The following is a 15876-nucleotide window of genomic DNA, read 5'->3' on the forward strand; positions in this document are numbered from 1 at the left end:
GTGACCGTGGAAGATGGCAGTCACAATATGTTTCCAGCCTGCAGCCATTCGGACATTGATTTGAAGCTGAGGCAGTGTTGTGCAGACGTTGGCTCAGCTGCAGTCCATCCAGAAGGTGTTAAGGATGGGCTTCCCTCTTTCTCTGCACACCGTCCCGGATTATTGTCAGTGATAGACGCCGAGTGCGATTCTGTGCTGCCTTTGGCTTCCATGGTCAGGCAGCAGACACTCTGACCTTCGTTCCTCAAACAAAGTGGCACAGTCATCCTTGATTTCCCAGCCATAGTTCCAGTCTTGGGCTCCATTAGGCTCCTTTCAAACTGAGCCAGAGCCTCGATTTCTTTCAATTTCATGGACAAATAGCTTATGGGTCTAGAATTGATTTGTTCAGAGTTTGTTTTCTTTGGATGAACTGAACTGAGAATGCTGCCTCTGCCTCTCCTTGAAAAAAGAAAAGTGTTATTCATGCGGGAGAAGGGTTTATTTGATCAATACTTGGAACGGTGTTATTAAGGACGAAAATGAACTACTGCTGAAAAGCTGTCTGTGCAATAAACAAGCTATCAGCAATGCTGTTCATGGTGCAGTCATACTGTGTGTAGAATTGCACAATGTTAACTTTCTTCTCTATGCTGTTCTTTAAAATGCAAAAATGTTTTCATAAAGTCTTGATAGGGCAACTTCTCATTCCCCATAGAGTTCACATAAATTCTATTATTCTAAAAATGAACTAATTACTGCCATCGGTTTCATGTCTGTTGTAATCTGTTCAGTTAAATGTTAAAGTAGACTGAGACATTATTCAAGCTAGTAACATAAAATAAAATTGCTTTACAAGATTTCAAATGTAAAGCTTAAAATTCCGTGGCATGTTGACAGTTTCCATGAAAAAGCTTAGATTTTCCATGCTTTTGCTAAACTCTCACGATAAGAGACTAATTACTGGAGGAATTAATCAAAGGTGTCCCAGCAGTAATGTGCAATACGTGGTCTGATCTTAAGAAAGAACAACTGAGAAGCCAGAAAGAGAAGAAACCATAGAGTAAATAAGGAGTCTCTAAAAAACAAAAGGGTCTGCAATGCAATTGTTAACCAGGTCTACCATCACTAGATAGCTGGTTACCATCAAGGATCTAGTGAATATGTGTAAAGAGAATTATTGAGAGCTTACGAGAAATACATGGCTGTGCCTAATTGTTTGGATCTAGTTTTGTAATATTCACAGCTGTTTTTCTACAGGAGTTAATTAAAGACTAGAGCAAACCCTTTGTAAATACGAGCCCACAGAGAGGTAAAGGGTTAAGATGAGGTCCTGACTGTGCTAGAGATGTGTTGGTTCAGGACACCTACTGAAGAGGAGTATAAGCAATGGGCAGCTTTGAGGACTGGGCGGTTGCTTATAAAGGCACTAACAGCTGTTGTTTTCCTTTTGTTTCCTGCAGTGGTGCTTCAATGGCGAGTGTGTCGCTGTGGGGTATCGCCCCGAGAGCGTCAATGGGGGCTGGGGGTCTTGGAGCAGCTGGTCAGCCTGCACTCGGAGCTGTGGTGCTGGGGTGCAGAACGCAGAGAGGCAGTGCAACAACCCTGTGTGAGTAGCATGAAGCCTGGGATTTAAAGCAGCGTGTTACTGCCTGCCTCAAACATACAGGGATTTACTTGTCAACATCCCAGAGGCTTCAAAGTTATGGACGGGCATTGAAAAAAACAGGTGCTTTGATTAGAGCTTTGCTGGTAGCATAGCTTGTCCAGATGACCCCCTGTTCGAGCCCTACACTCTCAACCTGCCTGCCAACTCACCCAGCCTGTACCACGGAAGCTGCGGTCTTCAATTAAGAAAAACAGCAGTCCCCAGAGGACAGTCCTCTAACTAAAGTTTTCCTTTCTCATGAGAAAGTCGTCTCTTTTGGAGACGAGCAATCATCCTTAAAGCATTAGTATCTCACATTCAGGTTTGATTTGTATATTTCTAGCACAAGGGCCCTTTGTGTATCAAACAGGGACTGTGACCCCCCCCCCCTCTTCAGTTCTCCTGAACTCTCATTAGTCAGGGTTACGGCTTGTCTTTCAGGTCTATGATCTTGAACTGTCTGTCACAGGTCTGACTATCGAATGGAATTATTTGCTTGACCTTAGAAAAGAGCAAGCTTGCACTGTTGCAAAAGTGTGGTGTTGGGTGAAGAGTATTGCATACACATTGCTCACATGTGGCCACGTTTAGTTGCAACCACGTGCAGACTTTTTATAACCACCCCAGGTGTCTGCAATCTATCAAACTTATATTTCTGTGAATAGTTTTTCTTGGCACAGTCTTTGTTTTAGAATAGTTTTTCTTGGCACAGTCTTTGTTTTATCTTGCAAGAATAAAACCCCAGCTACACTGGAGCATTGGACAGTAACAATTTGTATAACAACCCAAAGCTGCTATAATGAATAATAAGAATATTACTAAGCGCGACATTATGAGTTGTAAATCAGTGGGGAGCAAGGCACCTAGAATGTTATTTTCACTGCATTCATAACAGCTTGGAATGCGCAGTAACCATTAGTATTGTGGCTAGAATTCACACTGGATGTGCTGCACTCCATGGGCAGGTCAGCTCACAATTGCAGGGCATATCATCTGCACACGGTTAGTCGGCTTTGCTGGAGGAAGATATCAAGGCTGAATGCAGGGCTTCACCTGCCAGTAGATCCTCACTGCTGGTGCACATCAGCTTTGCAGCAGTTCAAACTTCTTTGGTAAAGTAGGAACTTCCAGAAATATCCATTGCAGATTGCCTTTGAAACATTTGTTTTTGACCATGAAATGATGTACTGCATGTGGTTAGTACAGCACTTTAAAAATCACTGAGAGTGGGAGTGCAGACAAGAATACATATCAAATGAGTATTGTTATAACCCACTAAAGCAGTGCATTAAAAATCATTAGACATGCTTCTGGTGTAAACAAATTTGAATGCAGGCTGCGAGGAGTGCCAAGAAGGCAGGCTCTTTTAAAAAAAGATATCTTTTATCCATGGCTTTAAGCGGGTCCTTATAATTAGGGGCTCTGAGAGTGGACCCAGGATTGATGTCCCTGGTCACTTTGATAAATGGGCTTGTCTAATTGTAGCCTGTGCTAGTCCCATAGTGACTCAGTGCAGTCTGCATACACTAAACAGCACTCTGCTTGTTCTGAAGACTCGAGGAAGCCTTGCTTTTCTTTGTTGGAACCCTCTCTGGGACTGTGAGACATTAAAAAGTAATGTATTTACTTTAGTGTTTATTTTAGGTGACAAAAAGCATGAATGAAATTTAACTGGGGCAAGAAGAAGTTTGTTGACCATAAAGCAGTCCCAGATTGACAAGGAATCCCAGCAGGGGGGCGAGAGGGAGGCTGTGTGTAGAAGACGCAATAGAGTGGAGTCCACCCTGCCAGTGATAAACTGGTTAATTGCTTTACACAGCACTCCCTCGTACTTCTTCTCCAGCCATTTTCACTGATACGCTCATTAAAGTGTGTTTGGACAATAGCCTTTCAAGGCGGTGCCTCCTAAATGCGATTTCACACCCTGCTGGCCAGAGACAACTGTGTTAGTGTGCAGAAACAAATTGCAAATCCTCAAAGAATCCTCAGAGACTTTTATTACTGGCTTTTATTGTCTTCTGAAAAAATCCACATCCTGTGTGCCCATTCAATTACCATTTTATATAGGAGAAACTGTCGATGAATGATTTACTGTCACGTAATTAACGGAGAAAACGCAGAGCACTACCAGCATTCAGTAAACACATCATCAAAGAAGAAGGTTACAGAGTGATTCTGTGGTCCTCAGAAAGCCTCCAGCTTCATTAGAACACATTAATTGGTCTAAGTTATTAGAAGGATCTGTGATTTTGCTTGATGGATCAAAGCGTCTTCCCCTTGATGGTCAACAATGTTCTCTTGTGTGTAGAATGATGTCATGGGAAACAAGCATGAGTCATTCAAAGCTCTTCTTAGGGTTACAGTTGGGCTCCAATGTTGTAACATTTTAATGCTATAGTAACACATTCTAAAAAGCCTGTTTACTGACTGTTCCAGTAGCAAATGGTGCAGAGAAGACATCTGGGATAGGTGTGTGTTGACAGTGCAAGCACTATCAACACACTATGTATTTCCATTTCAATTCTTTACTATAAAGTAACTGAGCGATATTAAGGGCAGCGAGTCCATTGTGATCGCTGTCGCTTAGGCTCTGATTTGTTGTTCTAATGAAGGAATATCTTCAGAATCGATAGCCCATGAATATGGCACAGATGTATATTTCAGAACAAAATACACTGATCCCTGCCCTCACAAAGTCAAGCAAAAAGGGTTATTGTGTGGAATGGAGAGCGTGCTGCAATTTCCACAAAATCCAACTATTTTCTTTTGGATTGCAGCCCAAAGTATGGTGGAACATACTGCCTTGGTGAGCGGAGACGGTACAAGATCTGCAATACTGACTCTTGCCAGTCGGATAAACCTTCCTTCCGTCACATCCAGTGCAGACATTTCGACACCATGCCTTACAAAGGGAAACTCTACAAGTGGATCCCAGTGAACAACAGAAGTGAGTACAAAAGCAAAGACAAAAAAAAAAAAAAAAAAACAGAAATAAGCGAGCTGCATTCATAACAGAGGGAAGTTACAGGACCACCCTGAAGTGCAAAGATAAATGGCAAATATTTCAGATGAGACCTCACTTTGTCTGGTTTATAGAAGCCACGAGTGATAATCCAGATGTTTGCACAGTGCTGAATCAAACGAGTAATCCCTTGTTAAACAGTTTTGACCTACTGAAGTAGTTTAAACCCTGTATTGTGAGTACGACAGCACTGTGTAGCAACACATTAAATATGACAGTGTAGGGATCGTAGTTTGTGAAGAGTTTGCCCTGGTGTGACACTGTGCTCTGCTCTGCCTCGCCAGTTAACCCCTGTGAGCTGCACTGTCGCCCGCTCAGCGATTATTTCTCAGAGAAGATGCTGGACGCCGTCACGGATGGGACGCAATGCTACGAGGGCAGCATCAGCCGGGACATGTGCATCGACGGCATCTGCAAGGTATGCATCACCAGACACTGGTACTACCAATAGCGTGGGAAAGAATGTGCCTCCCTGTGGCATACCTATGTACAGACAGACACACAGGCATCTCCTAATATCCTCAGATTCTGATGCTTTCAATAAATTGAGGCAAAAGTAATGTCTATACCAATTTGCATCACTACTGGATAAGCAGTCCCTTTACTATATGATATATAGTAAATAACTATTATATCTAATATGTAATATAACTCTGAACTCTGAATATGTACTGTAGTCGCATCCCCCGTCCATATTCAAATATACATCTTATCAGCAACTTTGCACTTTTCCCTGATCCTGGTTCTTGTATGTAAACCGGCATTCGTCTTGATACCGCTGGTGTCACAAATGATGTTTATTCAAGGTAAGCCTGTATCCTGCCCATTGCCTGATTAGTTCAGTGTAAATCGAGGCCACCTCCATTACACTTTACTGGATCAAAAACAACCCATACTGTATCTACTACCATGGGATTCAGGGTCTTTGTATATTGCTCGGAAAAGCACATTAAAAAGTAATTTATTATTTTAACCCAGTGTATTGTATATATTTTTGGACATTTTTAGATTTGTGGGGGTGATAAATATTTAGTCTAGCGCATATCCATTTAAACATCCGCTTCTTGATGCTTGCGTCTTCCTGTTTCCCGCTTGATTATCTAAGGGTGAAGTTCAACCTGGCTTGTATTACTCTAAGAAAACAGTGTGGGGAGGAGAGACACAGGAAAGTAAAATAAGGCACACACACAAAGACAGTGCAAAGACTCTGTGGAACCAGGGACAGTATACATACGACTGTAGAGTAGACGAAAAACAATGACCATGGAAAGTTTCTACATGTATCCACTTGAGACCCTGGATCCTCTGTGTTTCGGGGGGTTCGGAGAGCCAGTGTGTTGATGTAACATGATGTGACAAGGGGGATGCTTTATTTCTGTTCACGATTGTCCAGTTTTACACCCCAATCCCTCCCTCCCCCTGGTGTTTCAGAACGTGGGCTGCGACTACGAGATCGACTCGAACGCAGTGGAGGATCGCTGTGGGGTCTGCCACGGGAACGGCTCCACATGCGAGACGGTGAAGAAGACCTTCGAGGAGAGCGAGGGGATGGGTAAGGAAGCACGCTCGCTGACTCTACCTCCACTGGGATATCTCCACCACACTGTAAACACGCGTACTTGGGTACGTGGTGTGTGCTGAGAGACAGGCAGATCATCCTTCGGTTTCATTTAAAAGCCCATGCGCCTGTCTCCCCCCATGGTTGAACGCATGCGCCTATTTGATAAGCTGTTCCTAGCATGCAGTGTGCTGTTTGTGCAGGCTACGTGGATATCGGGCTGATCCCAGAGGGGGCGCGGGAGATCCGTATTGAAGAAGTGGCGGAAGCTGGGAACTTCCTAGCCTTGCGCAGCCAGGACCCAGAGAGGTATTTCCTGAATGGGGGCTGGACGATCCAGTGGAACGGGGACTACAAAGTAGCCGGGACCACCTTCACCTACGAGAGAAGTGGAAACCTGGAGAATCTGACCTCACCTGGGCCCACCAGGGAGCCCGTCTGGATCCAGGTGAGCCTCTCAGTAATGTCAGGTACTATCGTCTTAGGGCAGGTTCATCGGCTCTGCAGTAAGAGCTGAAACTGAACCAAGAGTTCACAATGTACTACTGGCCAGTGAGCAATCTGCAAACAGATATAGGCACAGTCTATTGTGGTACACGTTCACTTAGATCAGCTTAGACCAAAATCTGCAAGAGGTTTAATCAGTCATAGCTCTTTTTGTAATATAGATTCATCTCTGCTTTTGTTTGAGTCCCCAAGTCCTGCAGGCTCCTGGAGGAAGTGCTCGTCTCTCTTGTATCACTGCAAAACGGAATGATGCGACCGTGTTAGTGTTGCACTTCTGATTCAGATTCATTCTTCTCTATCTTCCACAGCAGATAACCTCGGCATCCTGTTTGCACAGCTTCCTGTGACAGTTCTTTCCAGTTTAATAGTGTGTAATTTAACATGCACTGCATGGCACCAGATCTACCCTTAGAGAACTGCTTGCTTGCACACACTGTGCAGTTGTGGGGGGTGGGAGTAAAGGGTGGGTGAGCTAGTCCCTCCATGTCATAGCTTCAAGTTTTCATTTTACAGCAGCTCAAAATGAGTTGGCCCCTAAGTGGCTGGAACGTAGCAGATGAATAATTGTCTTTTTTCTGTTCAATGACCTGTACATCCAAACATCAATTTTCCAGATGGCAGAATTGCATTTTGTGTGGCTTTGTGTTTGCAGATAGATATTTGCAGGATCTTCATTTCCATGCTAGAAAGCGCATCAGTGTGTTGTAGGCTTGTAAGGAGCACACAGCTGGAACAGCTTGCAATAATATGAAAACATTATTCTAATCATGACTTTGCCTGACGGGCATATAGTATACTGGAAGTCATTTCCTTTGCAGTGTAATCGACTGCAATGGCTTCAAACCAGGGTCATCGCTAGGATGCTGCTTTGTGGGGGCTTTATTCAGCTGGGGTTTGCTTTCACTCCATGATGGAAAACATTAAAGCAGTTAACCCTGATGGTGCCTTTTCAAAGTTGCCTTTATTAGTACACACAAGTACCCTTTTGCTTAGTGTAGCTCCATTTGTAAAAGTTGAATTTGGGATAACATTTTGGGAGATAACGATCCCCTTCTGGCTTGCGCAGTTAACATGTTTCCATTCTCAAGCAGTACTTTATGTTGTATTGGTTAATCGCAGGTGGTAATGCATATTTCACATGTTCAGAAACTAAGGATCCTCCATAGCATGCAAATATGGTGAAAATGCAAGCAATGCTTTTAATTCAGTCTAGTTTGCATGCCACGGGTACGCCACGTTAAAGCAGGTGCCTGATCATTAATGCGCTAGCTAAACTGAGAAAAGCATAGGAAGTGCTTCAAGCAAACAACTTTAGAGTTTCTTGGCAAATGAGAGGAGAGTGAAAAGTTATGCACTGTCTGCTTTAGCAGCTGTCAAACAGGAGATCAGCATGTTAATAATTACCCCCTGTTTGTCTTACCACACTGAAAGATGAGAATGGAAGAATACAGGAATCTTCAAGAGTGTAAAAACTTCAGCACAGCTCTGTGTGAACACCAGCTATTGTGTGGATTGATGCTCACTGCCCCCATCCAATCAGGACGCATTATGCGTGCTCTGTAATTAAGCAAGCTTTAGGCTTTAATCAACAGCTCTGGAAATGCCTTGTTGGCACTGCATGCATTTCAAATGTAAGTCTTTTATTTAATGATGCACAGTCAAGTCGTTTTTTGTCATTGTGTTTTAGTTTTGTACAAAAAACCGAGAGCCTCGTCTTGCAGTAAAACTAATTTGTTATTTACAACAAATGTACTGAAAATAAAATCGAGCAAGCCATTAGTGAATTGAATTGACACTATTCAGTCAATGGCTGGTCACCAGCAAACCAGTAGAAACGTTATAGCAGCATCAAGCTTACTCTAACAACCCTCCCTCCTCTGTGAGGCAGCCTGGAACCAGGTCATCTTGGCCGTGATTCATTCAGTGCATCAGCACCCACGTTGTGCTTTGTTTGGACACTGTTTAGTTTATATGTTTAGTAGATTAGAGATTGAGACTTCCCTGGTGTTTCCAGTGCTTTATCCCGGTTCGAAATACTACATTTGGGTTTAACAAGCGTCGGACTGTAAAAAAAATAAAAAAAATACTTAATAAAGAGGGATGAAGTGACGGATTTGCTTCTGCAGTGTTGCTTCCCACACGGCTTTCTTCCTGAGATCGCACCCCTCCCCCGAATCTTAAAGTAAACAGCTGTTCCCTGAGAAACCCAAGTCAACCAGAAGTCAGGAGTGACTTCTCAAGATAACCCTGGAGAAAGTAAACACAGTAATAACACAACTGTGTAATCAGCTTCCATTTGACAACAGAAGACAATTCAGAGGTTTTTTTTTTGTTTTGTTTTTTGGTGGAGGATACAGAATAAATTCATCAAATAAGGGAAGATATTGATCTATTGATTTGATAACACATCACTGATTCAGGCCTAATAGCGACACAGTCAATGGAATGAGGCACAGGGGTGCCTGTAGGGAATCAGTCCTGAGTGATGCTGGAGTTAACCAGATTGAAGATGGTATCAGGGAGCCCGGGCTGTAAAGCATAGTAACCCGCTGTGATGAATTGCTGTCGAGGATTAAGCTCTTGCTAACGATGGTCATATTTCATTTTAGAGAGCCTTTAGGGCAAGTTTTTAATATGGCCTGTTTGATTACATGAGGCTGCGTCTCAGCAATCTGGTGCAGCAGCCTCGTTTTGCTTCGAGCGAAATCAAGTCTTCTGTCATGCTGGAATCCAGGCAGAACCATTTCTCATGATAAAGGGGTGCCCAACATAACATATAAAATACGTTTCCTGCGGAAAGCCTGTGTGAATGGCTTCAGCCAGATGTGCGGATGGAGGGATATGGGCAGGTGAAAGCGAGACCCACCAAAAAAAGGGGGCAGGTTTGGTGATATCATGTTCTTAACGGTACGCACTGCACTGTAACTTTATTGGTGTGTGTCCACAGCTGCTGTTCCAGGAGACAAACCCAGGGGTCCGTTACGAGTACACCATCCGGAAGGACTTGGACAACGATAACGAAATCCAGCCCCCGGAATTCTTTTGGCTGTACGGCTCCTGGAGTGCATGCAGCGCTTCCTGTGGGACAGGTGAGGGAAGAACGCAGTGATTCTGCACATATTATTTCATGGAGTCCTGTCTTTCAGTGAATTACTACAACAGCATGTACTGCCCTAGAAAGCTATATGCATTTAATTAAAACACAATATACATCTTGATGTGGCGTCCCCCGCACTACATGTATGGTCTTGCCCAAACTCCTATTGGCTGAAGTAGTGTTTACTATACATTTTTTTTCACAAGGTTGTATTATTGCCAGCAGCAACACACACACACACACGCACATGCGCACACACAAAACTGACAAATGTATCTCAGGCTGATAAAATAACACAGGCTGAAATACTCGCCCTCCTACCCCCTGTACTGCGAAATAATGACATTGAATTTCCTTGCCATCATTTCCAAATCTGCAAACATCTGCTTATGCTTTTAAATGAAAACGCCCATGTTTTTCTGGTTTGGTCATTTTGTCCCATTTCTTGTATTATTCCAATGTCATCCAAGTTTGAGAAACTTCCTCTAAAAATGCTTCGATTAAGGAATGCTTTAGAATCCTCCCGGTTTTGTTTCACTGTGATTTAAGTTTACTGCAGAGAAACTCAGTCTGAGTGTAACAGAGCGCAGGTCTCACTCCATACAGAGTTGGTTCTCGTTGGTTTTAGTGTATTGGCAGTTCCTTCACTTACACAGTAAATACCCAGAGCTCAGGACAGAACTGGGAATATATTCTGTTTTGTTTGCCAGGCAGTAACTGTAACGTTTATGGTGCTGCGCTGCTCTTTGCTGTGTTCACATCGTTCTGTTGGTGGGGTTGTGAAGTTGTGCAAAGAAAATGAAGAAAATCTTGCAACACTTCAGACATCCTGTGACAGCAATCATGGCTTAAATGATGACTATTAAATATTGCCAGATTTTCTGCCAATTTGTGCAAGCTCCATTATTGTTTGCCAAACTTGTGCAATTTTCATTTGGGTTTGATTTTCATATCTGGACAATTCTGATTAAGTTTTTTTTTTTACTTTACATATTACCCTTATTAAAATATTACTGATATACAGTGTACCACAGCAAACAGGTGCACTAAAGTATAGCACAGTGACAGTATGGTGAAGTGGTCTAATCATGATAAACCACAGCATAGGAAAAGCATGGTAAAAACCAATGTAAAAGGGTGTAGACTGAAGTGAGGATTCATAATGAAATCATTTCTGTCAACTTGGTGGTGGTGTAGGACGTGCTTTGAGTTCACTTTAGCTTGTGTTCACATGAACGAGAGCTGCCTGCATGCAGTTGTCAGATTTTTTTGTTTTTTTATCGTTATTATTATTACTTGTCCCAAGTTTCCCATGTGCAAAATGAATTAGTCCCCCTTGAGCAGGTCAAAGGTGAGGGTCAGAGGGTAATCCCACCAGACTGTGAGCCGGCAGCCATGCCGTTAATGTGGCTGGCTGAGCAAACACTGCAGAGATGCGCAGAGATCCTATTAAAGTGGGGGAGCAGAGTCCATGGAGCAGAGATCTGAGTTACAGCTGAGCTCTGGGTACCTCCTGCTGGCCCTGCCCCTGTGCTACCTTCCTGCCTCACAGCCTCTTGAATGGGACCCTGCAGAGAAAGCACTTCAGTCACACAAATGAGCTCTTACCATTTCTGAGGGGAGTGGGGAGTCTTTTTAACAGAACACATCCCAGTAAGAAATAAATAATAATAATAAATAATAATTTCTATTGCTATATAATTTAGAATGAGCTGCAAAGGCAGACAGAGGATAAGGTGATACAAAAACATTGGCTCTTTCCATTAGAGTACACTTCTACATCTCAAAATCTTACTACGATTTCCAAAACTTCTAGAAAGTTACTGTGGTAAATGTATCGTTAAAACGATTGTGCAAATACCCGTCTGGTACATTTTGAATATGCATTTCACACTACAGCAGGTTTGGAGATGAGTTAGATTTCGAAATGTCACATTTTTTAATTTTAGTCAGTTCTTCGTAAAGTATATGGAAAACTACAATGTGCTATGTAATTTAATATGTTAACGTAACATTATTCAGCAGGTTTCATTCGACTTGATGAAGCAAAATGAGTTAATTGCATAGGGTGATGCAAAACTTTTGGCCATAGCTGTAGCTTGTTATCTTGTGGTGTTTATAGTTTCACAAAGGCTTCAGGTATTGTTGGCCTCTGCGTTTGATCTGTGCCCTCCTATAAATGATTGGTTTGATTGCTGGCTCTGTAGAACAGAGAATACTGAGGGTCAGTATAGTGATACTGCGTGCAATGGAAGAGATTCTGCAAGGCTGTTTTGAGGAACATGCTTGGCAGCCAAGGCAAAGCCTCAAGCCCTTATTTTCACACAAGTGGCAGGTAATTAATACTACGACCATTATATATATAAATCAATCTCTACGCTTTAATCAGAGGAATCAGCTCGCTGGTTAGTTGCTCCTTGTTTTCTTGTTCTAGTTGCTCAGAATGTTAATTTATGAAAACACTGTCATCTTCTGGTCTCTGGAATGTGACAGGGCAATCTGACATCTCATTTCTCCAATATCAGTCTGAAGGTCTAATACTGTGCCACAGGACTAACTGCAAATTAGGCTCTTTGGATGTGCAGTAAAATAGGGGCATTGTTCCTCTGTGACTATGCCACTGTGTGAGATGGAAAATAGTTGCATGCACTAGTAGACGTCGGCATTAAAGAATTGAGAATTGTTTTTTGTCTTTTTTTTTTTAGAAAACCACTCAGAAATAACACAGCTCTGTAGGTCACGCTTAGAGGCTTTCTTCAGTTGCATGCTCTTTTGTGCCAACCCTGTTTTTTGTTTGTTTGATAAGCCATTGTTAAAAAGGGCACACAGGGTAGAACTAAATAAAAGAAGATCACAAGGATACTGTTGCATTTATTATCTTCCATCAGCTTATTTCAGCTGACACCCACTCACGGCGTGACCTCCCAACCAGAAAGCAGGGAATGGCATTAGTTATGTAAACTAATTTAAGCAACACATCTACACAGCAGCTAACCACACTGTTAATGTGGAATGGGTTTGCAGATTGTACATGAAGTAATAAACACAGCTGTTGAAGCATTTCATTTTCTAATGCTGTTTATATAACACAGAGGGCTGATCTGTGGAAAGACCTGTGATGCTAGCCTATGTCTCAGGGATCTGGTCTGAATGCAGCCAGGGGACTAAGTGAACACTGAACATCTGAACTGGCACTTGAACGAAAACTGCGGTCATCTGTACACCTCTCGTCTAAAGCAATGAATGAGTTTCTGTTCTTTGCATCTTTAGAGAACACACGCAAGTGCACTTATTACCCATTCCCCCCATCGGCACACCTCAAAAGAAAATGAATGGCATTTGTTCAATTACCTTTTAGTAGGACAAAACAAAGTTGTTCAAGGTAGACTGTGAACTTGTAAATGCAGATTATTGTTTTCATTATAGCGCCTACAAGCCGAATGGTACAGACTCTTTTGATGTTAGTTATACAACAGCATTAGTGCACAGGTACATCCACAAAATGAGATCAAAAAGAGTCAAGCAATCTGTCCATTTCATCCATTAAGCCCTCCTCTGGATAATATAACTGATTCTGTTTAAGTGCCATAGAAAAAACATGTTTTTTTTTCAGTATACTAAACTGATGCTGTTCTTTAGGTGAGAGAGATCTTGATCGCGCAGGTGGCATATTAAGATTGTAGGAAACCTTTGACCTCCAATTCCAGGTGGGCACAAGCCAGTCTGTTTTTGATGATCTCCCGGTAGTAGATCACACCACTAGCTTTTGATGTAATTGGGTGAAACGGCAGTAGGTCCTGACCTCCATCAGCAAAGTAGAAAGAGAAGAACTGATCATTCAATTTAGATTCAATTTTGTTCAAACGCACAGTAATGTATGAACTGGGTTTCTGTTCAAGGGAATCTGAGAATCAGGAGATGGCACAGTGCAGATGCTGTCTGAGTATAGCATTCTGGTATACACAATGGAGTGAGCATGATTCTAATCTGATTGTTTGATACCTGTGAACATCCCTTGGCTCCAAAGCTCTGTTCTTTTATTTATTATTATTTATTTCTTAGCAGACGCCCTTATCCAGGGCGACTTACAATTGTTACAAGATCACGTTATTTTTACATACAATTACATTATTTTTACATACAATTACCCATTTATACAGTTGGGTTTTTACTGGAGCAATCTAGGTAAAGTACCTTGCTCAAGGGTACAGCAGCAGTGTCTCCCACCTGGGATTGAACCCACGACCCTCCAGTCAAGAGTCTAGAGCCCTAACCACTACTCCACACTGCTGCCCCTTAAGGGGATTACCCGGTGTCTTCATCAAATAGCTAGTAATTGGGTCTGGTAATAAAGCTATAAATCAGTAAGAAACATGGTACAGTCCCTCCGGGAAGATTCCTGAGAAGCGAGGTTAGAGGTGCATTCTGGGAAGATTCCTGAGAAGTGAGTTTGAAGGTGCACTCTGGGAAGATTCCTGAGAAGCGAGGTTGAAGGTGCACTCTGGGAAGATTCCTGAGAAGCGAGGTTGAAGGTGCACTCTGGGAAGATTCCTGAGAAGCGAGGTTGAAGGTGCATTCTGGGAAGATTCCTGAGAAGCGAGGTTGAAGATGCATCTCCAAGACTGCCTGTCTATGAAGGGTTAATGCAGGTCACTGATGTTAAAACTTCAAAAGACAATGCAGACAGGAAAGCAATTTTCCACTAACGTTAAAGCTCTTGGCACCTTCGCTTAGTTTAGCTACTGCTGGTTGTTAAAAGTTTTTCAAAATATGAAACGGTAATACCAAAAAATTAAAGTTGGTGAAAAAGCAATAATTTGTGCTGGTACCATCTCTGTGCCTGGTACTCTAAATAGTCTTGTTTGTAAGTCTTCTGCTACAGCCTCAAATAACTATTCGCTTGTCGTTTCTTTTTCAACAATTTGAACCACACTTTTAATTGGGAACCTCAGGCTTGCCCAGCATACCCTGTAAGGTCATCTAATTACAACATTCCAGACATCAGACACATTTAGTAATGTCTCTGTGAGGATTGAGTGTGTCTTGCAGGTGTGCTCTGCTGTGGAGGTGAGGGGGGGGGGGGGGGGGGGTCCTCTTCAGAACAATGAGCTCTTTATTGACCTGTGTGTCTGTGTGCGTGTGTGCTTCTCCTTTCAGGTGTTCAGAGGCAGGTTGTGCACTGTTTGGAGAGGATTGCTGGGATAGTGGAGGAGCGGTACTGTGACCCCGCCACACGACCTGACGACAAGCAGGCCAGCTGCAACGAGGAGCTCTGCCCGGCCAGGTCAGTACTGCTCCAGTGCCAGGCAGGAATGGCTCATATGAAGCCAGGGTTTGTTTTTGTAAGATTGCACTTTTCTTCTGTAAAATAAAAAACTTGTCACAGAACCTGCAAGAAACAGCTTTCAATCCCACATATTGTTTTCCTTTTTCTAAACTGGTGTTAACTGGTGGTAAATGCTTTGCCAATGTGGCCCATTGCATTTCTTTCAGTTTTGTTTGAAAGAAAGTTCAGAAGTGGGGGTTGCTGTAGTGAACACATGCCATTTACTTCTGGGAGAGAGTTGAAAAACAGCTGGGTACACCAAATTCCTGGCCATGTGACACCTGTTTAAGGCCTAGGATAATAAGCTTTGTGTGTCTAGTCTTTTCCCTGAAGACAGCCAGCATGATGAATACTGATTTAAAATGTCTGGTGTGGTCATTCGAGAGCAAAGCACACCTTGTGAAGGATACGACATGGTAGTAGATAGTAAATGTAGGAGTCTTTTTTAGAATACTCCTGGCAATGGCCCACTAGTTCAGCTGATAATTAATGGACTCTGCAACAGCAGAAATTTAAAAACAAAGGGGTAATTAGAAAATAAATGCATCATTTCAGATTCTGTATTCTTACACCGAAGTAATTTGGATTTTATTCCACTGAGAGGCAGAAAGGTCATATTGTAGATTAAGTTTAACACAAGTGTTAAAAACTGATTATGCATCCTCTGGGACTTTTTGAGGATTTATGTTTTATCAAAAAAGAATTCCCAACAAGAGTCTGCATTTGCATCATAACTGCC

General features: G+C 42.5%; 1 protein-coding gene across 2 annotated transcripts in view; it reads left to right on the plus strand.

The window, feature by feature from the left end:
• LOC117429548 (A disintegrin and metalloproteinase with thrombospondin motifs 7-like) overlaps positions 1 to 15876 on the plus strand; it is a 58740-nt gene that overhangs the window by 22643 nt on the left and 20221 nt on the right. For both annotated transcript variants that reach the window (XM_058999095.1, XM_058999094.1), the window contains exons 11-17: positions 1443 to 1588; positions 4405 to 4574; positions 4934 to 5067; positions 6081 to 6201; positions 6411 to 6655; positions 9662 to 9803; positions 14969 to 15095. In XM_058999095.1, the coding sequence (XP_058855078.1) occupies positions 1443 to 1588; positions 4405 to 4574; positions 4934 to 5067; positions 6081 to 6201; positions 6411 to 6655; positions 9662 to 9803; positions 14969 to 15095 (1085 nt within the window). The remainder of the gene's footprint in view (positions 1 to 1442; positions 1589 to 4404; positions 4575 to 4933; positions 5068 to 6080; positions 6202 to 6410; positions 6656 to 9661; positions 9804 to 14968; positions 15096 to 15876) is intronic.

This window comes from Acipenser ruthenus, chromosome 24 (genome assembly GCF_902713425.1).
Source record: "Acipenser ruthenus chromosome 24, fAciRut3.2 maternal haplotype, whole genome shotgun sequence".
NCBI lineage: Eukaryota > Metazoa > Chordata > Actinopteri > Acipenseriformes > Acipenseridae > Acipenser > Acipenser ruthenus.